The sequence below is a fragment of the Piliocolobus tephrosceles genome, chromosome 18 (assembly GCF_002776525.5).
Source record: "Piliocolobus tephrosceles isolate RC106 chromosome 18, ASM277652v3, whole genome shotgun sequence".
NCBI lineage: Eukaryota > Metazoa > Chordata > Mammalia > Primates > Cercopithecidae > Piliocolobus > Piliocolobus tephrosceles.
In genome coordinates this window covers 58,497,887-58,517,963 of record NC_045451.1, presented here as the reverse complement: position 1 = coordinate 58,517,963, position 20,077 = coordinate 58,497,887, and the positions used below count along the sequence as shown (strand labels likewise).

At 42.9% G+C, this 20,077-nt stretch overlaps 1 protein-coding gene across 3 annotated transcripts in view; it reads right to left on the bottom strand.

Annotated features, from left to right (window-relative positions):
- NPC1 (NPC intracellular cholesterol transporter 1) overlaps positions 1–20,077 on the bottom strand; it is a 56,748-nt gene that overhangs the window by 24,583 nt on the left and 12,088 nt on the right. For 2 of the 3 annotated variants that reach the window (XM_026456018.2, XM_026456020.2), the window contains exons 2-9: positions 19,833–19,955; positions 18,463–18,569; positions 14,885–15,060; positions 7,382–7,549; positions 6,256–6,505; positions 3,416–3,489; positions 2,542–2,963; positions 438–664 (exon numbers count right to left, since the gene is read on the bottom strand). In XM_026456018.2, coding sequence (XP_026311803.1) covers positions 438–664; positions 2,542–2,963; positions 3,416–3,489; positions 6,256–6,505; positions 7,382–7,549; positions 14,885–15,060; positions 18,463–18,569; positions 19,833–19,955 — 1,547 coding nt within the window. The remainder of the gene's footprint in view (positions 1–437; positions 665–2,541; positions 2,964–3,415; positions 3,490–6,255; positions 6,506–7,381; positions 7,550–14,884; positions 15,061–18,462; positions 18,570–19,832; positions 19,956–20,077) is intronic. The other variant, XM_026456019.2, reaches the window with a different exon arrangement.

Sequence of the window (20,077 nt, the reverse complement as noted above, 5' to 3'; positions counted from 1 at the left end):
CAAGCCTGTAATCCCAGCACTTTGGGAGGCCAAGACGGGCGGATCACAAGGTCAGGAGATCGATACCATTCTGGCTAACCCGGTGAAACCCCGTCTCTACTAAAAAAAAATACAAAAAACTAGCCGGGCGAGGTGGCGGGCGCCTGTAGTCCCAGCTACTCGGGAGGCTGAGGCAGGGGAATGGCGTAAACCTGGGAGGTGGAGCTTGCAGTGAGCTGAGATCCAGCCACTGCACTCCAGCCTGGGCGAGCAGGCGGAGCAAGACTCCGCCTCAAAAAAAAAAAAAAAAAGAAAAAAATAAAGATGTAAGCTTCACAGGGCAAGGACTTGCTCTGTTTGCTCACCTCTGGGTTATGCTCATAAAACAAGCTTATGCCCATATACCCTAAGTCAGACCCAAGAATGGTGTCCACCAATGACTGTCTCTTGCCACTTACCGTACGCAGTATAGAAAGTGCGTGTGGTAATCGGCATACACAAAGAAGTCATCCCCTTTCTTGTGGTCCAGCACGGAATGGCTGTTCTGGAAGTAATTCAACACACTCATAATGGTGCAGTTCGTGTTATATGGTGAGAGAGGGGCCAAGCAGATGTCTTGAAGTGTCACAGTCTCATTGTTATAAGAGGCAGTAATGTTTTCGATGGCTATTTGTAAGTCAAGAACCTGAAAGAAGATTTCAAAAATAAGCAAACCCAGAAACACATCACATTTCTCTCAGATCCTGACTAGTCAGTACTGCCCTGAGGGGTCAGAAGACAAAGAGTATTTGGGGAAAATACTTCCTAAGACGAGGGAGAGCATTAAGGCGCAATACATTAAGAAAACGGGGGCTGGGTGCGGTGGCTCAAGCCTGTAATCCCAGCACTTTGGGAGGCCGAGGCGGGCGGATCACGAGGTCAGGAATTCGAGACCATCCTGGCTAACACTGTGAAACCCCGTCTCTACTAAAAAATACAAAAAGTTAGCCGGGCGAGGTGGCGGGCGCCTGTAGTCCCAGCTACTCGGGAGGCTGAGGCAGGAGAATGGCGTGAACCCGGGAGGCGGAGCTTGCAGTGAGCTGAGATCCGGCCACTGCACTCCAGCCTGGGCGACAGAGCGAGACTCCGTCTCAAAAAAAAAAAAACAAAAAACGGGTCAGGCCACAGGCCCACTCTAACAGCAAACCGGTTAGAGGCGTCCACAGAGGCGGCAGGGGGTGGGGGGACACCATGACCAGAACAGCTATCAACATAGGACACACAACCATCTCCCTCCACCCTTCTCCAGCGGTGGCCAGCAGGCCAGAGGGGAGAGTGCAGGGGTCTCCTGGTCTCCCTGACCCTCCCCTCAATAATAACACAAAACCTCCTGCCTTACTCTGCACTACAGCCATTTACATATGTCCCCTTATTTCCTAACATAGAAGATGATCTTGGAGGTAAATGACTATACTGTTCACCTTCAGCAACAAGCTGGAAAAAGCAACAGTCAGTCACCGGGTAGAGAAAAGATTCTATCCAAGTCTTAGGACCATTTTAATGCTTTTCAAGATTTCAGATTTTCTTGTAGACATGAGCAATGTTTAAAGGAAAAACCGTAAGATTACACATTCATTAAAAAAGAAGCGGGGCCGGGCGAGGTGGCAGGTGGCTCAAGCCTGTAATCCCAGCACTTTGGGAGGCCGAGACATGCGGATCACGAGGTCAGGAGATCGAGACCATCCTGGCTAACACGGTGAAACCCCATCTCTACTAAAAAATACAAAAAACTAGCCGGGCAAGGTGGCGGGCGCCTGTAGTCCCAGCTACTTGGGAGGCTGAGGCAGGAGAATGGCGTAAACCTGGGAGGCGGAGCTTGCAGTGAGCTGAGATCCGGCCACTGCACTCCAGCCTGGGCGACAGAGCAAGACTCCGTCTCAAAAAAAAAAAAAAAAAAAGAAGCGGGTACAGTTTACGCACAGGTACAGTTCTCCAAGGCAAGTGTGACAGGGACAATGGAAAGGTTTACACGCCTTTCTAGGAGCAACGGGATGGATCTTGCCCCAAATGTACCTCTCACCAAAAACAGGCTGGGTGCCCATGTTCAGGCAGTGGTAAGTTCATTCCTACAGCTTGGATCAGGGATGGCGATCTGGCAGCTCCTTCCTCGGCCCCAGGACAGCAGTAAGGGCTTCAAGCCTCTGGGTCCTTGCATATTACTTTCAGTTACCACCAGAAAACATTCGCAAATTCCTAAGGTGACTTCCTAGTAAATACATCCTGCCTCAATAGACAAATGCCACTGAAGTCTTCTTTCTCTGCTCATCTCAACTTCAAGAAAAAGGCAAGATCTACTATCTGAAGTAAACACAAAAGTGAGCAACAATAAATATTTCATTACATTCTAACATCATTCACTTTCTTTTAACCTAACTTAAAGGCAGCTTTGCCATTATATGCTAAGATTTTCAAGATATACCATGACATTCAGCCCCAAATCCCCGTCCAGCAGTAGTCAACATGTAAAAGCCAGCAAACCACAAGGTCCTCTGGAATGACTTATTTCTTCAAACAGCAGTTTACCTGGTGCAATATCTGTATGTCAAGCGGAGGTCCAAAGGGTACATCAGCTCCTGAAGGGTACGGCTGGTAAGTGTGTTTGTCAGTGAGAGGGGCCCGGATGATGAGCTGCTCCGTCCGGAAGAAAGGCCCAAAGTGCTGGTCAAAGTACTCTTTCTCCCGGCGAGCCTGGCTGCTAGGGGCTGACCAGAGGTCAACTGGATTGGTTGTGACCCGGACAAACACCAGGCCCGACGAACACACAGCAATGAAGACCAGCGAGAAGAAAATGACACAGCCAGGGTTTCGGACGCAGAAAGACCCCCAGCGTGTGAACAGCCGCCTCAAGCAGCCCTCAAATGCTGCACTGACAGGGTCGCAGCAGGACGCCTCTCCTGGAAGAGCGGGAGAGGAAGGGAGGGTGGAGGTTAAGAGCCAAGCCATTCCTGAAAGTTGGAACAGGGAAAGCATTAGCTGCTGTCTCATGGCAGGAATCAAGCCCACCTGGGGACACTTATGAGACCCCTGCCCTCAGCTATCTATCTGCTCAGCAAAGCCACCTTTGTTGGCTGCCCTCAATGGGCGCTGTTCCCACCCCACAGAAGAGACACCGACACAGGAGCCTCTGAAGGGTGAGGTTCAACCCTGCCCTGCTATTCCCACTCTTGTCCTGCTGCTTTCGCGCCTCCCCAGCTATGATTAATCACTCGGTTCTGCTGTGCCACCCTGACTAGATGGTAGGGCCACAAAGGCAAGGACTACATCTGCCTTGGTCGCAGCCGTGTCCTGGGCACTAGCACTCCGCCTCACCCACTGCCGCAACCCTGATGAGCAAACGAATACTCTCATGACAGACAGCATCATCTGAACCCTTTTATTCATGGACAAATATGCCTACCTTTGTCACTTGCATTAACAGAAAAAGCTATATTGCTATCGATAGGAGTGTACTCGGAGACGAAATACCGTTTTCTGAAAAACAGAAGAGAGGAAATAGTATTGGTGGACTTCATCACAGTGAGGCTGTTGTTGGGACATTCCTGTAATCCCATGAAATGCTTTCTTCCTCCTCCTGGCCTCCTCCTCCCTAATTACTGCCTTCTTTCCCCTAAGTTCCCTTGCTCTGGGTGCCTCTGCTCACCAATCTCAGGAGAAAATTTAAGAAGATATTAAAAGAACAGTTAATAAAGGATAATTTCACCTTGTGGCCCTCATTTTATTTAAAACTTTTAGGTCTTTTAAGAACACGCTACTGGGCCGGGCGGAGCGGCTCACGCCTGTAATCCCAGCACTTTGGGAGGCCAAGGTGGGCGGATCACGAGGTCAAGAGATCGAGACCAATCTGGCCAACAAGGTGAAGCCCTGTCTCTACTAAAAATACAAAAAAGTTAGCTGGGTGTGGTGGTGTGTGCCTTGGGAGGCTGACGCAGGAGAACTGCTTGAACCTGGGAGGCGGTGGTTGCAGTGAGCTGAGATGGCGCCACTGCATTCCAGCCTGGTGACAAAGACTCTATCCCAATAAAACAAACACACAAACAAAAACCACGCTACCCTTTCCAGTAGCAATGAGCACACCTAGTGCCCAGATCTTCGTTTCTACATACCCTCTCGAACAAAAGGAACCAGAGCTCCTTGCAAGGCAGGGACAGGAAAAATATAAGATAAAGCTGGGGATGGGAGGTGTATATAAGAAGAACACAGAAGGCTGGGCATGGTGGCTCACACCTGTAATCCCAGCACTTGGGGAGGCCGAGGCGGGCAGATCACGAGGTCAGGAGATCGAGACCATCCTGGCTAACACGGTGAAACCCCGTCTCTACTAAAAATACAAAAAACTAGCCAAGCGAGGTGGCGGGCGCCTGTGGTCCCAGCTACTTGGGAGGCTGAGGCAGGAGAATGGTGTGAACCCAGGAGGCGGAGCTTGCAGTGAGCTGAGATCGCGCCACTGCACTCCAGCCTGGGTGAGAGCGACACTCTGTCTCAAGAAGAAGAACACAGAAGTCAGCCAGAAGGCACTCCCAATGGCCCAAACTGGAAAACTTTGAGTAACAAGATAAATGACACAGTTGGATACAACCAACAAAATTAAAAGTCCATGATGTAAATAACTGAGTAAATAAAATGAGGGAGAGGGATAGCTTTCTGTACAGAAGTCCAGTTAGTAAATGCAGAGGAAGAGAGGGAAAGAGAAAAAATATCACTATTAGGTAAACACCTTAGTTATAATTGTTGCAGACAAGATGCAACAATGAATGCTAAAATCAGTGGTTGACAGTTTGAGGAGGAACAACATATTAGCATAGTCTCAAAGCATCTTCCTCCAAGATATTTATCAATTACAAAGGGAAAAGCAGTAACTTCACAGTGGAGCTATCCAGCAGATATCACCTTGAGCAAGTGTTCAAGGTTAACATCACCAGGAAAGAGACACATCAACATCAGGGACCCCGACATGATGCACCGAGAAAGACATGATGTGACTTCTGTGATGTACTTGTCAAAACACCTCATTTCAATCTCATCATGAGAAAATACCAGATAAAGCCAAACGGAAGGACATGCTACAAAATACCTGACCAGTATCATCAAGAGTGTCAAGGCCAGAAAAGGAAAGACTGAGGAACTTTCTGTCACAGATTGAGGGGACTCATAAAACACAAAAATGTAATACGGGACCCTGAAATAGGAAAGGGAATTGGAGAAAAAGCTGGTGAAATTGGATTAAGATCTGCGGTTTAGCTAATAATAATGTAATAATAATGGTGTGTTCATGGTTTTGATCATTGTACTAGGAATTATGTAAGTTGTATCATCGGGGAAACTGGGTAAAGGATATACACAAATTCTACCATTTTCGCAACTTTTTGGTTAAGTCTAAAATTATTTCAAAATAAAAAGTAAAAAAAGTACTGTCCTAAATTAAGATGCAAATATCTAAAAGGACTATCTATAGTACTGCATTTAATTAGATTTGAATCTGATTTCCCTCATTTGACTCTGACATCTTTTTTTTTTTTTTTTTTTTTTTGAGACAGAGTCTTGCACTGTCACCAGGGCTGGAGTGCAATGGACTCCTGACCTCGTGATCCTCCTGCCTTGGCCTCCTAAAATGCTGGGATTACAGGCGTGAGCCCCCGCGCCCAGCCTTTACTCTGACTTTCTAAAGAATGAGTGGCTGGCTGGGTGCAGAGGCTTACGCCTGTAATCCCATCACTTTGGGAGGCCGAGGCGGGCAGATCACCTGAGGTCAGGAGTTGGAGATCAGCCTGGCCAACATGGTGAAACCCAGTCTCTACTAAAAATACAAAAACTAGCCAGGCATGGTGGTGGGTGCCTGTAATCCCAGCTATCTCAGGAGGCTGAGGCAGAAGAATCGCTTGAACCTGGGAGGTGGAGGTTGCAGTGAGCTGAGATCGTGCCATTGCACTTCAGCCTGGGTGACAAGAGTGAGACTCAGTGTCCAAAAAAAAAAAAAAAAGAATGAGTGGCTAATGCACAGTGCTTTAAATCACACATCATTTTGAATAAATCAGTAAAATTCACTTCTGCTGTTGCAGTGTTAAACAGGACTTTGATGGTTTACTATATGATAGCTATAGAACACAGTAATCCATGCAGTGGTATTCATGTAGGTATTTGATTCTTGTCCTAAGTAACCAAGGTCTGACAAGTGAAAACTCAAAGTGCCAGTGTGCAATTTTGCTCTTCTTGCCCTGGATGATAAACAAAACTGCTTACCTGTAGCACCACACTGCAAAAAATGCTCCAAAAAACACAAGCAAAAATGCCATGTAGGTGATCCACATGATGACATACATGGCGTCCAGGCCGAGGATTGTCCAGGGAGCAGGAGGAGGCGGGGGCTGGGGCTTGGGGCCACAGACAATAGAGCAGTCTTGGCAGCTACACGGTGCTGTGACCTCATCCACAGACTCATCACAGCCTTTGGTAGCATTATTCATGGGCTCCATCCCATGGACTGGAAAATCTACAGGAAGGAATTGTGTTGAGTACAAATCTCAATTAAAAACATCCAAAATTTTGTATTATACTTAAACCCAACGAAAAGCCCACTGAAATACATAAAACAACTGAAAGAATAAAAAGAACTGGAGGTTTTAGTTTAATTAAATTATGTTTTGCTGCTTCGTCCTGTGGAATTTTAAGCTGCCTCAATGAACTTGTGCATAGGGGTTTGTCACTGAGAGAGCAATCCTCCAAGTGCACCACATACCAAGGTAACCCTCAGTCTTGTCCTATCTCCATTCTCAGAAGCTAATACTATAGCAGAGCTCTGGAAAAGCTGCTTCCTACTCCCTTTTTAACTGCTTATTCTTTCAATTACGACAGCAATGCCTGAAGGCCATTCATTTCCTCCTCCATTCCCACTCCCAGCACCCACTAAATTAGCCAGAGCAGGATAAACGTACCAGTTACCTCTCTTACTGGGAGAAACTATGAACTAGTTACCTGAATGTGTTTATCTTCCTATTGCAGATTATGATTCCTCAACTGAGATTCATTCATCCATTCATGGAGACAGAGGGCTTTGCCCTCACCAAGGCTGGAGTACAATGGGATGATCACAACTCACTGCAGCCTTGAATTCCTGGACCCAAGCAATCCTGCCTCAGCCTCCCAAGTATCTGGGACTACAGGTGCATGCCACCACACCTGGCTAATGTTTAATTCTTCTGTAGAGATGGGGCCTCACTACATTGCCCAGGCTAGGTCTGGAACTCCTGGTCTTAAGCAATGCTCTTGCCTCAGTCTCCCCAAGCACTGGTGAGCCACTGTGCCCAGCCAGTTCCTTGGCTTTAAAACAGTATCATAAACACACCAAACTTGGAATCTTTATCCCTACCTGAAAACACGGGAGTGATGGTAAAAGGTGCCTGTCCGTTGTCCTTATTGAACATGTATTCAATCCAGTTGGTGGCGTTACAGGCATCAGTGTCCTTCCCACACAGGAGTCCCAGGGCCTTGTCATTACTTGAGGGGGCCTCCACGTCCCGGCAGGCATTGTACATTGCTAGAAGAGGAAACCAAAGGAAAAAGGAGAAAAGATGCTTGCTGTAATTCACGAGGAAAGATCTTACAAAGGCCTCTTGAAGGGAAACATGAACTCCATACGCATCATGCTGGAACGCTGGACAGCAAACACTAAGGGCACAAACAGAGATTCCCTTTAAATTGGCTTATCGCCCTGCAAATAATATGGAGGCCCAATTCCGAGTAACTTAAAAGTAAAAACAGGAAAGGGAAAGGCACACAACAGCTTGGAGTTGTATCCCCACTGTATAGAAGAGCATATCAAGGCCCAGGAAGACGCAGCTAAGAGCCTTAGTACTTCTTCAGTTAACGAAGCTGATTCCAGAAAACCTCTGCCGCAGGAAGCTACACAGCCAGAGAATCATGGAACTTACTTGGAAAACTGGTTTCAGGGCAGAGGTCATATGTCAATAAACCTAATACTGTTGGCCGGGCACGGGGGCTCACGCCTGTGTAATCCCAGCACTTTGGGAGGCTGAGACGGGCGGATCACGCGGTCAGGAGATCGAGACCATCCTGGCTAACACGGTGAAACCCCATCTCTACTAAAGAATACAAAATAATTAGCCAGGTGTGGTGGCAGGCGCTTGTAGTCTCAGCTACTCGGGAGGCTGGCATGAACCTGGGAGGCAGAGCTTGGAGTGAGCTGAAATCACGCCACTGCACTCCAGCCTGGGCCATGGGCGAGAGTGCAAGACTCCATCTCAAAAAAAACAAATTAAAAAAAACCCCCAAAACCTAATACTGTTATCTTTTTGGATTATATTTTATTATACATAAAGACAACACATTATATAAGGATAGTATCAGTGTTTTACACCTAAGAAAATAGCTGGAATGGGTCTGTCGATTCTCATTTACCCATCCCTGCTTGCTAGAAACTTCCCAGGATCTTCTTTCCCTAATCTTCAAGGAGATGCTTACACATTCATTTTGTTTTACCCTTGCTCTGGAAAGACAGGTTAACCAGGGTGACAGTCATCTCCCTCAGAATTCTCAATAGATTATTCCATTGCCTTCTGTGCTCTATCACGGTTGGTAAGAAAATCTCCAATTATCGTTGTCTTAAGGTGATTTGTGTCTTGTCTCTATTTGCTTTTAAGATATTTGTCTTTGGGCTGGGGGTGGTCATGCCCACCTGTAATCCCAGTAATTTGGGAGGCCCTGGTGGGTGGACTGCCTGAGTTCAGGAGGTCCAGACCAGCCTAGGCAATATGGCAAAACCGCGTCTCTACAAAAAATTAAAAAAAAAAAAAAAAAAAAAATTAGCCAGGTGTGGTGGCGCAATATAATTTACAATATAATTATATGTAATTTACAATTTACCCCCTTAAACTATATAATTTAATGGAGTTTAGTGTATTCATAGATATATGCAACCATAACCATAGTCAATTTTAGAACATTTTCATCACCTCAAAAGAAATCCTGTATTCTAGCTATGCTCAACTACCTCCCCACCTCCCTAAGCCCTAAGCGACCACTGAACTGTCTCTATTTATTTGACTATTTCAGACATTTCACGTAAATCCAATCATACGATATGTGGTCTTTTATGACCGGCTTCTTTCATTTAGCATAATGATCTCAAGGTTCATGCATACTGTGGCATGTATCAATACTTCATACAACATTTCATTGGATAGATATATGTTTTGTTTATACATATATCAGCTGATAAATATCTGAGTTGTTTCCACATTTTGGCTATTATCAGTAATGCTGCTAGAAGCATTTGTGTATAAGTTTCTGTGTTGACCTATGTTTTCATTCATCTTGTGAGTGGAACTGATGCATCATATGGTAATTCCATGTTTGTTTCAGGAACTGCCAAACTGTTTTCCAAAGTGGCTATACCACTTTACATCATCACCAGCAATGCTTTTTCTTTTTGAGATGGGGTCTCGCTCTGTCACACAGATTGGAGTGCAGTGGTGTGATCTCAGCTCACTGGCAACCTCCGCCCCTCAGGCTCAAGTGATCCTCCCACCTCAGCCTCTCAAGTAGCTGGGACTATAGACGTGCACCACCATAGTCAGCTAAGTTTTTGTAGAGATAGGGTTTCACCATGTTGCCCAGGCTGGTCTCAAACTCCTGACCTCAGGTGATCCACCTGCCTTTGCCTTCCAAAGTGCTAGATTATAGGCATGAGCCACTGTGTCCAGCTAATGTTTTTGGTTTTTGGATTTCTTTTTAATAAAGGTTCCTATTTCTCCACAGCCTTGTCAACACTTCTTGTTATCTGACTTTGATTCTAGCCATCCTGGTGGGTGTGAAGTGGTATTTCATTGTGGTTTTAATTCCTATTTCCCTGATGACTCATAGTGTTGAACATCTCTCATGTGCTTCTTGGCCATTTGTATATCTTCCTTAAAGAAATGTCTGCTCTATTCAGATCTTTTGCCATTTTAAATTGGGTTATTTATCTATTCATCATTGGGTAGTAAGAGTTTTTTTTTTTTTTTTTTTTTTGAGATGAAGTCTAGCTCTGTCACCCAGGCTGGAGTGCAATGGTGTGATCTCAGCTCACTGCAACCTCCACTTCTCAGGCTGATGCAATTCTCCTGCATCAGCCTCCCGAGTAGCTGGGATTACAGGCGCATACCACCATGCCTGGCTAATTTTTCTATTTTAGTAGAGACAGGGTTTCACCATGTTGGCCAGGCTGGTCTTGAACTCCTGACCTCAGGTGATCTGCCCGCAAGTGCTAGGATTACAGGAATGAGCCACCGCACCTGGCCAAGAGTTATTTATGTATTCTAGATACAAGTCCCTTTACCAAATACATAACTTGCAAATATTTTCTTGTCCTTTTGGTTTTCTGACTCAGGGTCTCACTCTGTCACCCAGGCTGGAGTGCGAGGTACTTAGTGCAGCCTCCTCGGGCTCAAGCAATCTTCCTGCCTCAGATACCCATGTGGCTGGGACCACAGGCACATGCCACCATGCCTGGCTAATTATTTTTTGTAGACACAGGGTCTCACTTTGTCACCCAGGCTGGTCTTGAACTCACAGGCTCAAGCAATCCTCCTGCCTCAGCCTCCCAAAATGCTGGGATAATAGGTGTGAGTCACTGTGCCTGGCCTTCTTGTCTTTTCTTGATGGCATCCCCTGAAATGCAAACTTTTTTATTTTAATGAAGTCCAATTAATCTTTTTTTTGTTGTTGCTCTTGTTTTTGGTGTCATATTTAAGAACCAAGTGCCAAATATGAGGCCATGCAAATTAATCCCTATGTTTTACTCTGTTTTATAGTTTTTAGCTCTTACATTTAGGTCTTTGATCCACTTTGAGTTAATTTCTTTAACGTATGGTGTGAGGTAGGGCCCAATTTCATTATTATTTATTTTTTTGAATGTGTGTATCCAGTTATTGCAGCACCATTTGATGAAGAGTATTCTTTTCTCATTGAATGGCCCTGGCACCCTTGTCAAAAATCAGTTGACCATAGATACATTATTTATTCTCAGTTATATTCCATTGATCTATATGTCTATCTTTATTCCAGTACCACACTGTCTTGATTTCCATTGCTTAGTTTTGAAATTGAGAAGCGTGAGTCTTCCTATTTTTTTCAAGGTTGTTTTACTATTCTAAGTCCCTCAAACTACTATGTGAATTTCAGAATCAGCTTGACAATTTCTACAAAGAAGTCAGTTGGGATTACAACAGAGATTGCCCTGGATCTCAAAACAACTTGGAGAATACTGATATCTAAACAATATTAAGTCTTTTGATTGATAAACATGGAATGTCTTTCCATTTATTTAGATCCTCTTTAATTTCTCTGAATAATGTTCTTTAGTTTTAGTGGTTTTGTTTTTTTTTTTGAGATGGAGTCTCACTCTGTCAGCCAGGCTGGAGTACAGTGGCATGATTTCGGCTCCTGCAATCACCACCTCCCAGGTTCAAGTGATTCTCATGCCTCAGCCTCCCAGGTAGCTGGAATTACAAGCGAGCATCACCATGCCCAGCTAATTTTTGTATTTTTAGTAGAGATGGGGTTTCACCATGTTGGCCAGTATGGTCTCAATATCTCGACCTTGTGATCTGCCCGCCTCGGCCTTCCAAAGTGCTGGGATTACAGGTGTGAGCCACCGCATCCGGCTGTTCTTTAGTTTTAAAGTGTTTTGGCTTCTGTTACAGTTACTACTAAGTATTTCCCATACTATAGTAAATGGAATTGTTTTATTTTCACTTTGAGATTGTCCACTGCAGTATTTCTGTACACTTGTACTGATTTTTGTATACTGAATTTTCTCAAAGTCTCAGGGTTCTTCCCTTATCCATTCTGGAAAATCCTCATTATCCCTTTGATTGTCTCTCCCCAACTCTCCGGAGCTTCTCATGTTACCCTATATGTCATTTCTTTAATGATTTATAGATCTATCTCTATGCTGTTTTCTGGGTAATTCCCTCATATCTTCCAGCTCACCATTTGGTTTTCAGGTTTTATTTTATATTTCAAGCATACAAAAAAAACACGGAGAATACTACAGTTCTCATTTCCTCATTACCCAGTTAATTATCACTCTTATCATTTTACAACATTTGCCTCAACATTAAAAAAAAATGACTTGGCCAGGTGCAGTGACTCACACCTGTAATTCCAGCATTTTGGGAGGCTGAGTGGGAGGATTGCTTGAGGCCAAGAGTTTGAGGCCAGCCTGGGCAAAAAAGCAAGACCCTATCTCTACAAAAAAAAATTTTTTTTAATTAGCCAGGTGTGGTAGCATATGCCTGTGGTTCCAACTACTCAGAAGGACTGCTTGAACCTAGGAGGTTGAGGCTGCAATGAGCCACAATTGTGTCACTGTATTCCAGCCTAGGTGACAGCATGAAACCTTGACTCTGTTTTATAATAACGCACTATTCAGAACAACTGGCTATGGCATAATTCAAAAAATAAATACAAATAATAATGCACTATAGACCAGGTGTGGTGGCTCACACCTACAGTCCCAACACTTTGGGAGGCCGAGGTAGGAGGATCACTTAGGGCTAGGACTTCAAGATCAGCCTCAGCAACACAGTGAGGCCCATCTCTTCAAAAAAATAAAGAAATACTTCCACACACACATACACTCTATAGATTCAGTTGAAGCTCCCCAATTGCCTCTCCCTGACGGTAGTCCCTTCCCTAAGGTAAAACAATCCTGAATTTGATGTTTATCCTTCCCATGCATGTTGTGTACTTGTATGTTTTAAGTAGGTAGTACTTTTGTTTTAAAATGTCACATAAACATGTAACCACCATTATAGTATCATACACAGTATTTTCACCATCTAAAAATCTTCTGTGCTCTACTTATGCCTTCCTCTTTCGTAACCCATGGCAATCACTGACTTTTTACTGTCTCCACAGTTTTGCCTTTTCTAGAACATCATACAGTAAGTAGCCTTTTCAGATTGGCTTTCCTTAGTAATAGGATTTAAGGTTTGTCCATGTACTTTCATAGCTTGATAGCACTGAATTTTCATGGCTTTTTAGCACTGAATAATATTCCATTGCGTGGATGTGGCAATTTATTTACCCATTCACCTACTGAGGGAAGTCTTGGTGGCTTCCAAGTTTTGGCACTTATGGACAAAGCTGCTATAAACATCCATGTGCAGGTTTTGGGGTAGGCATATTTTTAACTCATTTGAGTAAATACCAAGGAATATCATTAGTTTTGTAAGAAACTGCTAAACTATCTTCCAAGGTGGCTGTACCATTTTGTACTCCCACCATCAATGAATGAGAGTTCATTGACAGCATTTGGTGTTGCAAGTGTTTTGAATTTTGGCCATTCTAACAGATGTGTAGTGGTATCTGGTTGTTTTAATTTGTAATTCTCTAATGACATAATGTTGAGCATCTCTTCTCATGTACTTATTTACCACGTGTATGCCTTCTTTGGTGAGATATCTGTTCAGGTTATTTTGTCCATCTTTCAGTTGGGCTGTTTGCTTTCTTCTTGTTGAGTTTTAGAAGTTATTTGTATATTCTGAATAATAGTCTTTACTAATATATGTCTTTTGCAAATACTTTCTTCCAGTCTGTGTCATGTCTTCTCATTCTCTTGAGGTCTTCAATTTTTCACAATCACAGTAATGTTACAGTAGGTGTTCTTATGTGGGTCTCCAGGTATATGTGCATTTAGAGTTTCTCTAAGGCAGGCATCTACAAGTGCAATTTCTGGGAGGAGGGTTATCTTCAACTTTACTACCTATCACAGTTGTTTTCCAAATAGTTTTCAAACAATTATACCAAATTATAGTTATAAGTGGTGGAGTATATTAGTATTCGTATTGCTTCACATTTTCATCCACAGTTGAAACTGACCAACTTTTTAATTTGTGCCAAGCTGATGAGGTGTGAAATTGTAGTTTACTGTTTAAATTTGCATTTCGCTGACTGCTCCAGATAACAGTTGTTTATATTCATAAATATTTTCCTTATGGTTTCTGCTTTTCCTCTCCTGTCTAGAAATCTTTCCTTTATCTTAAAGTCACAAAGATATTCTATATTTACTTCTAAAACTTTCCAATTGGGATTTTTAATCTATATAATTGATTTTTTTATCTGTAAAAATTAAAATTAGATAAATATAATGTATTTTCTCATCCCATTTATCAACTAGTCCACCTTTTCTCTCAATGATTTGTAATGACACATGTGTTACATATCCATTTTCCATACATGCAGGGTTCTGTTTCCGGACAAAATGACCTCTCTCCATTCAGTCAGGTTGCCTTGTATGTCACATCTTTTGGATTCCTAAGTGCCTTATTTTTTGCTGCTTTTGTGAAAGAGACCTTTTTTCTAAGGAATTTTTTGTTACCCTTTTAACTGTCATTATAATTAAATGTTGTATGTTGGTCAATGCTGGGGGATCATTTCTGCTATCTGTTAGACCTGCTGACTTTCCTTTATGGTGATCTGATTCTTCTGAGTCATGACCTCTTCTCTGCCAACTATTAACAGTTCTATCTTCTCAGTCTTGCAGTAATTTATGACATTACACAACTCACGTCTGTTAGAATCAAAGATCCAATGGTTACTGAAGTGTATGGATGCAAACTTGCACATACTAAAATTTTCCATGTGGGAAGTTAAAGTTAGGGGGAGTTAAAGCAAGCGCTTTAAGGAGATTGTTATATTCGTTGTAGTTCCAAGTCCTAGGATACAAGCAAAGCAACAACTTTATTTCCTGGCCAATGGAACTGAAAATTGTGATTTTCCACAGAGTTGACAGGACAACTAAAAGGAACAATTTGCTCTGCTGTCCTGATGCCAGCTGTAAAAGAGGAATAATTAAAAGTTTACTTACCATTGGCAAAACTCTGTCCGACAAAGTACTGTAACTCTTTCACATTTGTTTTCGTCTGGTTTGTAACAGGATCATCATAATCTTCAGTTGCTGTAACATTCAAAAACTGACTCTGTCGAGGGCTACATGTCAGCTCACAAAACAGGTTCAGTAGATTATAAAAACAGGATGGACATCTAAAGGAAAAGTAAATTATATTCTGCATGATCTCACACGTAATAGGGCCAGCGAGAATGATTTTAAATAGACAAAGAATATTTTAAACTTAAAGTGGCAAATTACCAAGAGAACATACCAAAAATCAGCAATACTAAACTTAAAACCTCATGTTAAAATAAAGGCACACCTTTAAAAAATGCCCTAATTACTTTCTGCATTTATTGTGTCCAATTATAATTTCAAAAAGAGAGAGATGCTTCTCTGAATTCTGTACTTTATAATTTAGAGACATACATTCTCTGACCTAGAGTAAAGGGACTTTGGAGCATCAGGAATTATTATTATTATTATTATTATTATTATTTTTTTTTTTTGAGAAAGGGTCTTGCTTTGTCACCCAGGCTGAGTACAGTGGTGTGATCACAGCTCACTGTAACCTTGAGCTCCCAGGCTCAAGCAATCCTCCCACCTCAGCCTCCCAAGTAGCTAGGACTACAGGTGTACGCCACCACAACTGGCTAATTTTTAAAATTTTTTTGTAGAGATGTGGGTCTCACTGTGTTGCCCAGGATGGTCTCAAACTCCTAAACTCAAGCAACCCTCCTGCCTTGGCCTCCCAACGTGCTGGGATTATCGACATGAGCCACCGCACCAGCTGACAGTTTTGATTAAGAAGAAAATAAAATAAAATAATGAGAATTATCATGAGCATCTTCATCTTACAACCTATTGAAGCTTTTCTTTCAAGCTCCAGAAAATCACTAGGCCCTCCTGAAACACAAGGAGAGATCCCCATGGTTTGTAAAGACTGAGAACAGCAATGTTGTTCTCTGGTCGCATGTGCTTCAGGAGCACACAACTGCACAAGAACCGTAAGCTGCCTGAGCTCTCTTTTCCCTTTCGTCCACTGTTACTTGCAAAAGCTGTTGTTTCATTAGACTTGCATTCTTGCAATCAAGATTACTTTATACTCTGATCCAGTCCCAGTGACCATGTAAGACAAAGAATGAAAAAAGTGTATCCTGGCCTTCAAGAGCCTCTGTTTTAGTGAAGGAGATAGGGAAGCACAGACTCTCTTTCTTTCAGGAGCCCCACTACTTCACTGCAACAAAGCCAGAAACCACAATTACATTATTCTAATAGGAATCACTCTGAGGGTACAGAGTTTTCACACTTTTTCCATGTTACTACTTTTAATGCCCACAATCACTAATTTTGACAGCTGTATATTTTTCCAAATATCAGGTTGTTTCTCCTATTTTTATTATAAATCAAGCTTTGGTGCCCCTCATAATATGGAGAAAGGTTGGCTATCTTTTTATGTTTATGTCCCTATGTCCATAATGTCTCACCTAGGGTGGATTCTAAATAAATGTGTTTTGACTGACTGTACAAGGCTCCAATTTGGTTCCATCAATGTCCACAAGCCTTTCTTTCATAGGATATGCTGGCCCAACTATAGTCTCAACTTTTGTTGTTCTGAAAAAACAATTTAGTGGTAGTTTTCCATTCTCTATTGTCAACTTTTGGTAAGAAGCAGAATTTCTTCAGTGGAAGCCAACCTGTGCCCTATCACCACCTGCAGTGATATTTGCACAGAGAAGCATTTTCCCTTTTTAATATTTGCTTCCCAAGCATCTTTACCAGTGTGCTGAAGTCTGAAAAATTTAGAAAGATACCACAATCTGCTATTCTAAAGACCACGACCAGCTTGCTCTTTTGCATATTTGAGAATTGCTGGCTAGGCCTAGAGAAGAAGAACATCTATTACCAAGCCCTTTTTCACTGCTCAGGGCCATAGCCAACAGATCAGATAGAAAACTAAGTTTGACAAAACCAGCCAGCTACACCAGAACAAGCTTGTTTTTTTTTTTTTTTTTTTTTTGAGACGGAGTCTCGCTCTGTCGCCCAGGCTGGAGTGCAGTGGCCGGATCTCAGCTCACTTCCAGCTCCGTCTCCCGGGTTTACGCCATTCTCCTGCCTCAGCCTCCCGAGTAGCTGGGACTACAGGCGCCCGCCACCTCGCCCGGCTAGTTTTTTGTATTTTTTAGTAGAGACGGGGTTTCACAGTCTTAGCCAGGATGGTCTCGATCTCCTGACCTCGTGATCCGCCCGTCTCGGCCTCCCAAAGTGCTGGGATTACAGGCTTGAGCCACCGCGCCCGGCCAGAACAAGCTTGTTAACAGTTCCCCAAGGCCAGTTCTACTGAGGCCCTGACTCTATCACATCCCTTCACCAGAGGGAGAGACAAGAATGATGTGCAAAGCAATGCATGGGGGGAGAGGAAGGACTGCATGATGGCAGTCTCAGGCCAGGGACCTGAGCAGGACCCCTAGGAACCTCTCTTCCCCACAGTGCACAGCTCAAGTTTGAAAGGAGCCTGGCCGCAGTTCAGACATCCTGCAGAGTGAGAACATCACAGAGGAAACCAAGCATCAACTCTGAAAGCAACTGGGAAGTGAACCAAGTCTGATAATTACTGTTTTTCTCTTTATTTCTGACAAATTGTAAGAGTGCTTTCTTAAAATAAAACAAAACAAAAACTGACTTAAAAAAAAAACAAACTGGCTGGCCACTGTGGTTCACACCTATAATCCAGCACTCTGGGAGGCTAAGGTGGGAGGATCATTTGAGACCAGGCCTGGCCAACATAGTGAGACACTCATCTCTAGAAAAAGAATAAAAATTAGGCTAGGTGCAGTGGCTCATGCCTGTAATCCCAGCACTCTGGGAGGCCGAGGTGGGTGGATGACTTGAGGTCAGGAGTTTGAGACCAGCCTGGCCAACATGGTAAAACTCCACCTCTACTAAAAATATAAAACTTAGCTGGGTGTAGTGGCATGTGCCTGTAGCCCCAGCTACTCAGGAGGCTGAGGCAGGAGAATCACTTGAACCCGGGAGGAGGAGGTTGCAGCAAGCTGAGATCATGCCACTGTACTCCAGCCTCGGTGACAGAGCAAGAGTCTGTCTCAAAAAAAAAAAAAAAAATTAATAAAGAAAAATATTTAAAAAATTAGCTGGACAGGGTAGTGCATGCCTATAGTCCTAGCTACACAGGAGGCTAAGGCAGAACAATCACTAGAGCCTAGGAGGTTTAAGCTGCAGTGAGCTGTGATCACACCACAAACCACTGCACTCTAGCCTGGGCAGCACAGTGAGACTCTGTCTCTATTATACACACACACACGCATACACATTATACATATATGTATTTTCATATAAATATATATTTAAATATATATCCACCTATTTTAAATGTATACATACATGTATAAATGTATAATATATTCATATAACAGACGTTATTATAAATACAAATATGTAAACAAACAAACAAACAAAGAATAAATGGAAAGTTGAGTATCACCAGTTCACAAGTATCTACAGCCCAGTTGTTCTGTTTCCCCAGCAGAACCTACCTGGACAGAAACTGTAGAGGCAGCTGCAAATTGTCTTTTAGTGTCTGAAGCTGCTGAACATCACAACAGAGACTGACATTGCCAAAGAAGAATCCTGGACAGAGTTCCTTTCAGGTGAAAGAGCACAGACACAGGAGTAGGCAGTAGTTAAAATAAGGTCAACATTCCTTCATGTAATCCTTTTGAAGTACAAAAGGGTAAGACACATCCTGTATTTGCAAAGTTCTTATAGAAATATTTTAAAAGGCTACACATTTACTACTTTTTCACAAGTAGAGGTAGTAGAGATGTTTCTAATTTTCTTTTTATTTGGAAGCTTTCTCTCCTGACAATCATTTTATGTCTTCTTAGGGTTTTTTGTTTGTTTGATTCAATTCAACCAGAGTGCTACTTACTATTTCTATTAGTTGTTTCAGGGGAAGTTGAAACCTTTAATAATTATGATGAAAGCAGCAAGTGAGGACAGGTGCTGTGGCTCATGCCTGTAATCCCAGCACTTAGGAAGGCTGAGGAGGAAGGATTGCTTGAGCCTAGAAGTTCAAGACCAGCCTAGGCAACATGGTAAAATCCCATCATCACAAAAAATTTTAAAAATTAGCCAGGGGTTGTGGCACGTGCCTGTAGTCCCAGCTACTTGGGACCCTAAGGTGAGAGATTACTTGAGCTCAGGAGATCAAGGCTATGGTGAGCCGTGATTGCACCAATGCACTCTAGTCTCCAGCCAGGACAAAAGAGCAAGGCTTCTTCTGTCTCAAAAACAGAAAAGAAATGAACAAGTGAGCCCTGTTATCATGTCACCTTGACTTTTAATTACTTTAAGCCTCTAAAACCAGGCTTTTCACATGAGTTTTCTAGTTCTAATATCCCTGTGTATCACAGCATGGTAAAAAAAAAAAAAAAAAAAGAACAGAAATCAGAATCCTGGTAGCAGCCAACATTCACAGGCTCTCAGTGGAACACAGAGAAAACACTAAGATGAACAGGGAACAAGGATGTCAAAGCCACTTAGCAACAGAGTCCATTCGAGTCCTGAAATCTAGGAATCAAAAACAGCTAACTTCTAATATTTTGTGAAGATGCTGCAAGGGCAACGTATGAAGTCCCAAGGACAGTCTCTAAATAGTAACCTGCTATTGGGAAACTTTGTAAGAGGTATAAAGTCATCCCCTGAAAAATTAAGCCTTTGGAGTTACGGTGCTCGTTCTCTGCCACTGTATGCTACAGGTTAGAGTTTCAGAGTTTGGGGTAAGACTTAAGCCTATTAGTCTCGCCTCTACCTCCATCCTGCAATAACATTTAAGGAATAATTAATTACAGAGAATCTTGTGATCAGCATTTTGTGTTCCCAATACCTAAGATAATGAACTTACCTGCACTAAGTCATATCCATCCTTTGGTAATGGTTTTGGTGGGCCAAAATATTCGCAATTGTACCTCTTGTCCCCATATGCAATTCCACACTCTCCATACCAAACACAGGACTGTGAAAACACCTACAGAAAGTCAACACAAATTTCAGTGTTACCAGGTTCTCAATGGCAAATTTCAACAAAAAGTGCCCACTTGAGTACGATCACAGAAACTTCCAATGCTACCTGCAAAATGAAATAACACC